We start from the raw sequence: 11445 nt of genomic DNA on the forward strand, positions 1-11445 counted from the left end.
TTGTTTAATTTGAATTTTTAAACATTGACTTTTGTTAAACTTTTTGTGGCTCCCAAAGACTTTCAACTTGATGATTTTGGCCCATGTGCCAAAAAGTTTGGACACCACTGGGTTAGCTAGATGAAGAACAACCCAAAACCACCAGATCTCATGTCTATCACACATTGTGAGATGCTGGAACACCCCTATGACTGGGCATTGTGAATATCATCATGGTGTTGACAGAGATGAATATTGAATGAATACCCAAAACAAATATTTGTTTAAATCAGTTTTATTGGCTCAATGTGGCCAAAATGGTCATTTTTCTCCTACTGCCCTCCCCAATTCACCCCCCAAAATACCTCAATATAAATTACAAACAGAAAGCAGCACATAATACATACATGGTTTTTAAATAAGAAAAATATATTTAAAACATCAGACTTTGAAGTCAACTGGCAAAGATCAGAAACATACTTTACTAAAAAACAGACATTTTTCAAATATGTACAAAACAATGCCATTTATTGAAAAACTAGTCAATATGACTAAATATCAAACCCTCCAGAAGAAAAAAAAATCAGTGAAGAAGACTTTCAGTCGATTCTGACTATAGAACATATAGTATGTGTTAAGAAAGGCAGGAAAGGTGAGTAATATCGATGCTAACGTAGCGTAAAGCTAGTTGACAACAGTTTACCCCATTACCAAACTCCAGCCTCATCATGCGGAAATCTGCTGTTTATGTTTTAAATGGTTATTTGGTCCACAGCTTGTGGTTTTAAGAGTTTGCTGACTCACCATGTCACTAGTGTAAATGCCCTGCACAAAAACAGCAAATCTGCAGCTGATGTGATGCTAACAGTCACATTTGCTAATTACCAAACCTCAGCACAAAGCCACATCATCCCCAGTGAGGCGTCTGAGCTTGTTGGAAAATGCGTGATGACTCCCAGCCCAGTCCACAGGCTGAGACTTGCTCACGTCTACAGGATGAAACCTCATCAGGAAAACATATTAGAGAAATTTTCCACTGCACATTTGGCTTTGGACTCAGTTACTGGCTGTGGCCTCACATAGCAATAAGGAATCTGTCTTTTCACACAACAGACCACAGAAAACTCTTTTCATCTGACTTTGTCCTTCTGCTATCAGGACTGTGGCTCTGGTGTCAGGTTTCCCCCTCACAAAGAAAAAACCCAAGAGTTGGGCGTGTCTACCACAAAAACCAGCAATGAATAAAGAACGGACACTCAAGACTCTGCTTCCTTCTCCCTCTTTGTCTCTTTCAGCTCTTTAAGACTTGTTGATGGTAGCCGGAGCAATCATCATTATGCTTGACTTTAGGGGATAGTAGCGCCCCCTCCAGGTCTTCCAGAAGATGGCTTGCTTCCTTTGGTGTCTCTGTTTGGGAGGAGGGCTCTGGAAATATCTCCCATTTAGGTTGGAGCGACCGCAGTTGCTGAACCACCAACCACCTTCAAAAACAGAATCAGCTTGATTAGCATGCTTCAGTCTTGCCAGAGTCAGTGTGACAGGACAGTGTGCCAGTACTTACCAGAGAGGTGTTTGGCACAGTTAATGTCACCTTTACGGTCATTGTCTTGGTCCCGGGTTGAGAACGGCAGAGCAAGAGCTGAGTCGGTGGTCAGGGAACTCTCCAGCGTATCAGTGGTGCCAGGTTCCTGAATCAGGAGTGAGTAGTTGGTTTCTTTTCCACCAAGTTCAAACGGGAAGCGAACTGATGCCGAGTCATCCCCCCAGTCTGAGAATTTGATGTTGAGGCTATAGCTGTCATCTTTGGTGATGGCATGGATGTTTTCCAAGCCTAACCAGAACTCTCCTGAACAGGAACAGAAACCAAAACTTAATCCAAAACAACAAAAAGCTCACAACATCTGTTGTTGTCTTAACTTCCCACTGAAGGCCTACAGAGGAACTGAAAGGCAACCATCCTGACCCCGCACTGACCAGCTAACACTGGATAGTGAAAGGGGATAAAACCCCAAAGAGTCTTTACCATTCAGGCTGCCAAAGCCTTTTTCGTAAGCCTGCCACAGCTGGTCAAAGTCCACAGAGCCATCTTGGCGTCTTTGGATGACTGTCCATCCACCATCTGGGCAGAGAAACGTAGAGAAGTTGATCAAACAAACGTTACATCATCCAGGAGACAGACTTAGCACTCAGAGGAAGTTCTGCTGCGCTCACCAGCTGTCATCTCACAGAAGACGTTGAAGGACTCAGAGTCAGTTGGCTGGATGGGGTAGACCCCGCTGGTGGTCTCTCCTCTCAGGAACAGTTCATGACAGTCTGTAGCCATTTCTGGAACAGCAGAGAGGGAGAAATCTAACATTGAGCATTAAACGTGGAGGGATGTTGGTGAAACCTATCTTGTTAGTGCCTGGGCTGTCTAATATACTATTAGATTTTTCTCCGGTTATGTGAAAGATTCCTACAGAACGCAAAACTGAACTGTTTGACAGGTTCAATATTGCCTTGTTGTTTAGTCTTAGGCTTCTTCCAGGTTGTCACCTCAGAGGGTGAACTGTGCAGGATGTCTTGACCTAACACATGATCTTGCTGTTACAGTTTCTCCGGGAATGCTGACAATGCTCAACACATTTAGCTGTTGCAGGCTCTACTCCCCCTGAGAAACCACAGAAAATCGGCATAAACTGAAAGTTTTTTTAAGTCATCTGATTTTCAGAACTTGAACAAGTCACAAAATTAGCCCTACTCCCTGTTAGAATGAATCTGATTAGTTTCCTCTGCTGAGCATTTAGAAATAGGTCAGTCTGTTTTAAAGAAACCCTCAGCTGAAGGAGAGCAGAGTGTTTGCAAATAAAACTAATCGTTCCAAGTGAGCAAAGCACAGCTTATCGCACCAAGTCTGGAGATACTAACTTACACCTGATAAAGCCATTAAAAACAAGAGTGTGTCTCTGTCGTAAACATGACCTTTCTCCCAGTTCCCAAGCAGAATTCCCCTCTTTTACAGCTGCCTGGCCTTGCAAGCTATAGGGTTACACACCATTCATCCTTTACATTCCTTATCCTCCCCCTTCCCCGTGTCTGCGGCCTGTCACACCTCCGTCACGTGCATAGTAGCTAGGTGGTGACGTAGATGTGCATGGCTGCTGCATGCATGGGGAGTGATCAGATGGTAGGGTTTGGGGGGGATGGGGATGTTTCCTTAAGGGAGAAAAGCATCTAGAAACGGGAGTGGGGGAGAGTCTGGAGCTGCAAGCTGTCATTTGCCTAAGGAGGCAACATCTTGCCAATATTCAAGTGGCACCAGGTAGGAAAATGTAATATATATTAATAAATTCTAATAAAGATGAAAAATCATGCATGCGATTGGCGGAATGTTGCCTAGCCGATCATAGACCTCTGACCTCTACTCTAAAGGAACAAACTCTGGGGGCTGCTGCCTGACTGTGGGTCAGGGGGATCGCCTGAACTTTGGCACATTTCCAGAGGAAGAGAAAGAGTTTTCTTTCTGTTCAGGGTGTGGGGCATGTAGTGGGTGAGGGGGTGTGGATGTAGGGGAAAGGTTGCTCACTCATGAGGAACATCCAAACATTTGTTTTTGAGCCTGATGCCATAAAATTGGGAGGAGTCAAGAGTCTTCTATGAAAGGTTCACAGATAAATTTAGACAGCCTTTCCTTGTTTTCCTCCTCTTTCTTTGGTTCAGAGGGAAGTGCTATCAGTAAAAACAGAGTGCTGGAGATGGAGGCAGCCTCCCAGGCTCTGAGTAATCCACTAAAGCTGCTTGACCCTGACAGGATACTCTCTGAGACGCTGAACTTTCTCCCAGCTGGAACTCTGCCAGGAAAACTTGTCCATTTTTTCCCTCATTCACAAAGCACTGCTGATGTCAGAGTGTTGTGGTATTCCTGGGATCTGTGGCGGACCTCGGATCACCTTTCACCTAGTTCACATCTAGAAGCAGTTCGGAGTTCGGTTTTGACTTTAAGTCAAGTTTTACAGCTCTCTAATAGCTTGAATTCCAGTTTTCACTTCATTTGTGTTTTTAGATGCACTTTTTTCTTATTTGTCTCTGAAGAATAAGCTGAAAGTCTGTTTTGGGCCCTAGGCAAGTGATTTTTTTCACCATGTGTCTAAATTAGAGAGTTAAAAACATGCAGAGACCTACAATTTTTAAAAGATTAAAAATTTTCCATTAAAAAAAAAGATTTTATCTGCTTAGTAATAAATTAAACATGTAAATTTTAATTAAATGAAGTCGAAAAGAACAAATTACAAGATATAAATGTTCAATTGACAAGCTCGTCCTACAAACAAAAAATTATAAAAAGAATATTTTTATATCAGATCTGTTTGCTTGAGAGAGGAATGTGTGTAATTAAACTGAGCACACAGAATGATTCCAACAGCCACACCCTGCTCACCATTAGCCCCCACAGATCACCTAATATCACCATTACATGATCTACTTTAAGCAATTATTTATTTTACACCTAACCTAACTATTATCCTGGATGGCAATCTCAGCTTCTGCCTTGTGGATATTTAGAAACCAGCTTGGCCATTTTCAGCAGCCCAGTAGAGTCTGGATGAAGGCAGATATTCTCACAGGCTGGAGAGTTAAATGAGCTCCTCTGACTAAACTCAACATCCAATCTTTCCTCGTTTGAAAGGGAAGTGTTGTTCTCCCCTGTCACCACATGCTTGATCCAAATGGCTGAGCTTTTTAAGATAGCTAACTTTCTACCAAATGGCATTAGGAACTACATCTGAATGATTTAGAACTATATCAGACTGGAGTTTGAAGCTGCCTGGATAAATTGCATAGATTTGATAATAAATTTCTCTTACATGACTGTGAGATGACAAAGGTGAGGTGAAATGTCACAAGATAACTAATCAGAACAGAAAAAAAATTGGAAATGTCAAAATGTTATTAAAAGTCAGATGATTTGTGTGACATTATAGAATAATTCAAGATGAAAAGGTTGTGTTCAGACTGGTGTATAATGTTAAAGGAAGCCAACCTCCCGTGTTGAGTTGATTGTGAGTCAGAACAGTCCACCTGTTGCCATTTCCGGGCTCGCGATTAGACTGACTTTAATTGTTAGTGATTTAAGCTTCTTTCTGTCCTCACCCAGCAGATGGTTTGCCACGTTTTGGCGTCAGATTTTCTTCAGCCCACTTAAGTCTGTGTGAAGGGAGGGGGATTTGTGGCGCTGACGGGTTTTACTTACCGAGCGGCGAGTCGTGCTGCTCCTCTGCGTCGCTGTGCGCGGGGCCCTCGGTGCTGCCTCGGCCGCTGCCCCGGGGTGAGGGCCTCAGGCCGACCTGCTGGATCTGAACACAACAGGAAGCCCCCAAAAACATGAATGAATTGTCCCCAGCTTTCAGAGAATGAAACCGACCGGGCTGTGAACGCGGCTCACCTGGCTCTGTAGCGTCCTGATGCGAACGTTCTGCTTGTCCAGTTTCTCCTGCTGGAGCCTGATGCGCTCCACCAGATCATCGATGCGTCTGTTCTGAGAGTCCAGCATGAGCTGTGGAAAGAAGCAGCATTAATAAGACCCAGGTGGACGGTTCTGGTTTCACATGGAGCCCTGGTTATGCAACTGCCTTTCGCAGCCAGCTGGTTCTGGATCAGCCCGTTTCCCCGTCAGGCTCTCCAGGGTCCCAGCAGCCAGTAGCCCCTCACTCTACCATCTGATGCTTCAGGTCTCTTTGTCTAGCAACCCTGAAGTCTCTCTGCATGTGCTGCGTGCAGCTCCCCACCCTCTGCTCCCCCTGGGCTTTTTCATTCTAAAAGTGCACACTTTAATGCAGACTTGAGTCTACAAGCAGGAAGCATTGAACGCAAAGGAAGCCTCCTGTGTCCACCCTCCCATGACCCTTCCTCACCTGGATGCTGCGTGCATCGCTGCTGTTCCTGCTGCCGGGTCCCTGCAGCATGCCATCCACCCTCTCCTCCAGCCGGCTCATCCTCTCGCTCATGGTCCTCCTCTCCTGCTGCATCTCCTCCACCTTCTCTCTCAGCTCGGCTGTGACGTTGAGGAGCTGGCCCTCTCTGTCCTCCAGGTCTCGAGCTCGGGCCCTGAGGCTGTCCCCCTCTACCTGCTGCCTCTGGCTCTCTTTGCCCAGCTCGGCAGTGGTGCGGTTGAAGGCTTTCAGCTTGGTGAAGATGTCCCTCATCTGGCCTTTGGTTTTGTCTACGTGCTCCTTCAGGTTCTGGCCCAGCTGCAGCAGGCCGTGGGCCAGGATGTTAACGTCGTCCCGTGCCGCATACTGCACATGCTTCTCCTTGGCAGCAACAGTGCTTGGCGAGGCCCCCTTCCTCTCAAAGGGGAAAGCAGAGGCCATGAGCACCACCAGGCAAAGTATCAGGGCTGCAATTGTTGTCTTCATCGCTGCTGGAGCTTCCACCCCTCAAACCGAGTCCTGCCAAGTCTTGTGGAGTTGAACTGGAGAGCTGAGGCTCCTGGATGAACAGACACAGCTCTGCTGTTTTATACTTTCCCAGCCCTGCAGTGTAAGCCATGCTGCTGCCTGCCATTGGCCAGCTGGGCAGAGGGAGGAGTGCAGCTGCTCTCAGGTTTCTGTTCCTCCTCCAGCTCCATATTAACCATTGATGTCAGAGGCTGTGTAAGGAAGGAGATGACATAAAAAAAGATAACTTATATCAAACCGTTGTCCTTCCTTCTGCGAGAAGAGCCACCTCACCACAGCTGGGGATGAAATTTGTAACATTTCTGATCCCTTCATCAGCGCAGGGACACTATGAAACAAGCTGTTAGCCATATCAGGAGCCAGACACTGAGCCATCCAGATCAAATACTGCTGGAGTAGATGTTGGCATAGTTCATCAAAAGCTTTACAAATGTCAGAACAAAGAGCAGATGAGCCGGAGGAGAAACACACATCGCAACTGAAACTGGTCAGGAACATTCCTGAGGAAGATTTAAGACTCAAAGTGGGAGGGAACTTTGGTCTCTTAAACGCAAACATTTAGAATAGCTAATCTTATCAGCGTTTTCTGCCGTCTTATCTTTATTTCAAATAACACAAGCATGCTGGCAGCAGGATGAAGTTGGTGTGAAACAGTGAAGAATGAGAAACCTCCAGGGGACAGAAGCACAACTGCAGCATATTTCTACTCAGGTAAAAGTAAAAAGAAGCCATGCAATAACTTACTCTAATATATCCAGTAGGTAATGTACATATATCCAAACACTAGAAGTACTTCCAGTGACAATTCCTAGTATTTACTGGATCTTCACCACCTCCAAATGTCAAGAAGACAGAAAACAACATGAGAACAACAAAACTTTAACAGGACGGCTCTGTCTGTTTCTGCTGCATTGATACTCTTCGGTGCGGATGCTGAGAGAGAGAGGAAGATTCAATTTAAAGTGTTTTTCAAGTAGCAATTCACTGTTAATATAGGAAGAAAAATAAGCTGTTTAAAAGAAAACAAAACTGTCAGGAGATAATAGGAAGGGGGAATGTAATTCAGGAAAGTTGTTCTGCTTTATTTTTTTGAGAACATGCTGGGTTAGAAAAGATGGCAGCATTTAGGAAAACTCAGATGAGAATCTCAAGTCTTTTCTTACTGCTAATAAAAGATGCTGCAGTCAGTTTAAACTAAACTGTTAAATAGTTTTCTCTTCCTAATATATGGTCATTTTCAAAAACAAAAACTTTTTGATGAGGCTCATTTGTCAGATTAAAAGAACCTTTTGATACTGGACAACCAGCCATTAAGCAATCAGATATTAAAACATATATTTCATTGAGGACACATGTATGTATTAAAACATTTTTTTATTGGTCTGATGTAATATTCTAATTTTAAATGTTATCATTAACTGTACTTGGAAAATCATCATAGATAAGGGCTTTCAAACACCCATCTTTGTGTATTTAAATCACATGATGTGTTTCACTTTGTGATGAAGTTCCTGAAATAAACGAGACTTTTCAGTTCCAGAATGGGTTTTAACAACAAGGCTAGAGAAAGGATTTTTAGTGCTGTTCTTCTATATCAACTGAAATCTGTATTTCAGGTCAAAGCTTTACAACCCCCCCCGGGCCCGCCAATAAAAAATCTGAAATCAGCCACAAAATTCAGATTGTAAAAGGCAGCTTTTTTGCAGCTGGAACCAGTGTGACTGATTTTGGGCTAGAAATACTAAAAGAACATTACAGTCCTCTGTATTCATACCCCCCTCTGATGACGTGAGGCGTGAATGTGGAGGGGGGTGCAGGGTGCCTACGTTCAGGCCGACTGTGAGAATTAGGGGAAAGTTCACAGCAGACAGAGCGGCCATGCTACAGCAAAGCCAGGCGGTGTCTGGCAGTCTCCGCCTGGCAGCCAGCGGTCCAGTCTGTGTGATCAGACCACAAAGAGAGCTGTTAACCCTCTACTGCCTGCAGCCCAGACTAAGTGGGTGAAAGGTGAGCGCTGTGGTCTAGGCTTGTACTCCAGCTGCTCCCAGACAAAGGATTTCCTCATTAAATAAATTGGTGATTCGACTTCAGTTAGTTGATTATTGTTATTATAAAACACAGGACAGATTATTTTGGCAAATACAAGTGTTTTCTATTATAGTTAGTCTGTATTTATTACCTTCTAATAACTGTAACTGTAATCTCCACATAACCTAAATAAAAACACTATTTTCCTTCAATAGTTTATATTCATGTGTATTTACGAATGTGTATTCACATATGAATACGCATTAATATTTTCAGGTATATCTTTACATAAGCGTGTAGTTTGGAGATGAATAGACAATAATACAACTTTTGGAGGAATTAACCAGACTGTATTTGAAAGAAGCAGACATTCTGAGTGCAAACATTACAAAGGTTTGAATTCCTGCTCTCACATTAAAAATAAAAGCTCTTCATATTTGGAATCTTAATTTTTGCATATGAACTGGCATGATCTCTGTGACAAAGCTAAGTAACGTGTTTGACATATAGAAGAGAAACTGTTAACAGTGTGTTGATCTCATCACACTAGCTATGAATCCAATATCAGTACTCTCCTTGGCATCAGTACCATGGATATTTAGATTGATACCCCCAGCCCTAGCAGAGAAAGGAAGTCCAGCCTTTGTGTTTCCACTAGAGTGAAGTGACAGAATATCAGCTGGGTTTGGCCAATTAAACAATTAGAACATTTCCAGAACTGTCTGTTTACTACTGTGGAGCGTTTAGATATGAGCATCAGAAATGACATCAGAAAAAGAATGTTGCTTTCTATCAGTCTGGAAAAGGTTATTTGTCTCTTTCTGAGCAATTAGAAATATAACAATGAGAAAGAAAGCTTTGGAAAGAGATATGCAAATAAACCACTGGGTTCCAGGAAAACAAAGCCAGCTTGGCCATAAAGAACAAGACAACACGGCATCTGGCGCAACTCAATCAAGACACCACGGCAACTCAGCTGGCTCAGAACAGCACTTCAGCATGGTGGTGAGGGTGTGATGATCTGGGCTAAAGATCACAGCCATGTTCGCATCAGTGATTTAGACATCTCAGGTTCAAACTTGAACCAAAATGTATAAAAGAGGAAAATTATCTCAATCTGCTCATCAGGTATATATACTAACAGTGGTTGGGCTTTTCCAAAGACTATGTGTGTGTGAGATCTTCCTGGTAGTTGACACAGAGCACACAGCCCCATCTCACCACAGATGCTGATCCAATTTCCCAAAATGTCTCCTCCCAGCTCTGAGCTGCCTGCAGGCGAACTTTCACCCAGATCCAAACACAAAACATCTGCAGCAGCAGCCTCACACTCAGTGCTGGAGTAGCGCTCCGATTCTCTGGTTCCCATGGACGCAGCACTGATCTGATCCCCTCCTTTTTTTCACTGTTTCACCTGGTTCTGGGGGAAGTCACACTTCTGACTGCTTCCACAGTATTGATTAAATAAGAGGTGAGAATGAAGGATGATCATTTTTTCTGATCCCATTTTTACTTCATAGCATCATCATTTTGAGAAGAATTTCAAAATAATGACCTGAATTAGTGTTTTAAAACACTGACACAGTCATATTACATGCTCTGTGTTTCCATGAAATAATTAGAAAGAATCTGGGAGCTGTAACCTTTTTCTTCTATTTAACTGAAAGTGAAGGCAGCTCACTTCTCTAACTGGATGAAGACAAACCAGTCATAGTTTACTGGACACACCAAACTAAACAGTTCACAAAAAACTATTTGTGCCTTCTGAACCTTGTCACATCGTGTCACTTTGCTACCACAAATGTGAGGTGTAAAATGATAAGTGATTTATCTGAAAAGTGTGGCATGTTTTTATTCTATCTGCTTTACTCTGAGACCTGCAAATAAATTTATCCAATTGCCTTTAGAAGACATAGAGTTAAAGACAATCTCTTGAGATAACAACCAGTAGTAATTCACTTCAGAAATCTGGCTTTATGGAGAAAGCCGTTGTTGTGAAAAAGGAGGAAATCTGGGCTAACACAGGAAGACATGGTAGTGGCAGCATCATACTGAAGATGTTCTTCCTCCCCAGATGAATGTTAGGGACAGACGGATGGAGCCAAACATAGAGCTACCTGTTACAGGCTGCAAAAGACATAAAGAGGGGCATTATGTTAAATCAACGTTTTGACATCAAGTCAAATTTGTTATATGAAAAACAGTTCATATTTGTCTAATTAAGATGTAACAGAAATTGAGTGGATGATAAAATCCCCTTTATCACTTACTATATCTACACTTTACACAAGAGAGCATGCAGCTTTTTAACACAAGTTAGGGGAGTATTACTGTAAGGTCAGCATAAGCTAACGCGTCCTTTCTATAAACTTTACCAAAAAGAAAATGGTTAGTCTGGTCTTAGAGGGAATATCATGGAAAATCAACATTTTTGATCTTTATAAGTTATAATACTATCCCCTCATCAAAAACATACCTATCGTGTTGCTTTGATTGTTTCATACACTTTAGAGGAATCCATGAATCTCCCGTGGCAACCCTTCCTGGTGCCTAAATGCTTACTCTCACAAAGCTCTGCCTATTTCCACAAAGCTCCTCCTCAGAGCTGCAGTCTCCAGCAGAGCTTTTGCCTCACAGAGCAGCCCTCCCTCACTCTGCTCCTTCAGACTAGTGGCAGCCGCAATTAGCAAACACCTGGTGGAATTGCACATCTGTGAGTGTTGGACTAGTTCTCAGTCCGACGCTCTAAGGACTGTTGAAAACTGCATCATGTAGGACAGTTGTTGTGATGATGCTGAAGGCCGTGTCAGAAAGAGATAAGGGCTTCTTAAAGAGACAGAAGCCCAATTTCAAGGCATCAGATGTTGGCTATGCTGTTGCAATTTTCATAACAACTGAAGGTAGCATCAAAGGATTTAGATTTTTCAGAATGTCCTAGTCAAATTCCTGACCTAAATCCAAATGAGAATCAGTGGAAAGACTCAGTAACTGAAGCTTTACA

General features: G+C 43.0%; 1 protein-coding gene across 1 annotated transcript; it reads right to left on the minus strand.

Moving 5' to 3' along the window:
• Positions 1 to 258: 258 nt before the first annotated feature.
• angptl4 (angiopoietin-like 4) lies at positions 259 to 6469 on the minus strand. The gene is made up of 7 exons (XM_028020595.1): positions 5871 to 6469; positions 5402 to 5512; positions 5210 to 5312; positions 2191 to 2304; positions 2003 to 2098; positions 1541 to 1825; positions 259 to 1460 (listed from the first exon to the last, which is right to left on the minus strand). The coding sequence occupies exons 1-7, from the start codon at positions 6372 to 6374 to the stop codon at positions 1279 to 1281; spliced, it is 1395 nt and encodes a 464-aa protein (XP_027876396.1). The 5' UTR covers positions 6375 to 6469; the 3' UTR covers positions 259 to 1278.
• Between the last annotated feature and the right edge of the window lie 4976 nt (positions 6470 to 11445).

This window comes from Xiphophorus couchianus, chromosome 6 (genome assembly GCF_001444195.1).
Source record: "Xiphophorus couchianus chromosome 6, X_couchianus-1.0, whole genome shotgun sequence".
Lineage (NCBI taxonomy): Eukaryota > Metazoa > Chordata > Actinopteri > Cyprinodontiformes > Poeciliidae > Xiphophorus > Xiphophorus couchianus.

What these genes read in the sequence shown, in the direction of transcription:
- angptl4 (XM_028020595.1), bottom strand. Translation starts at nt 6,374, where the DNA reads ATGAAGACAACAATTGCAGCCCTGATACTTTGCCTGGTGGTGCTCATG. An exon ending in GCAGCACGACTCGCCGCTCG is followed by an intron (nt 2,305 to 5,209) that starts GTAAGTAAAACC and finishes CTGCTGTTCCAG; the next exon opens with AAATGGCTACAGACTGTCAT. An exon ending in AGGCTTTGGCAGCCTGAATG is followed by an intron (nt 1,826 to 2,002) that starts GTAAAGACTCTT and finishes GTTCCTGTTCAG; the next exon opens with GAGAGTTCTGGTTAGGCTTG.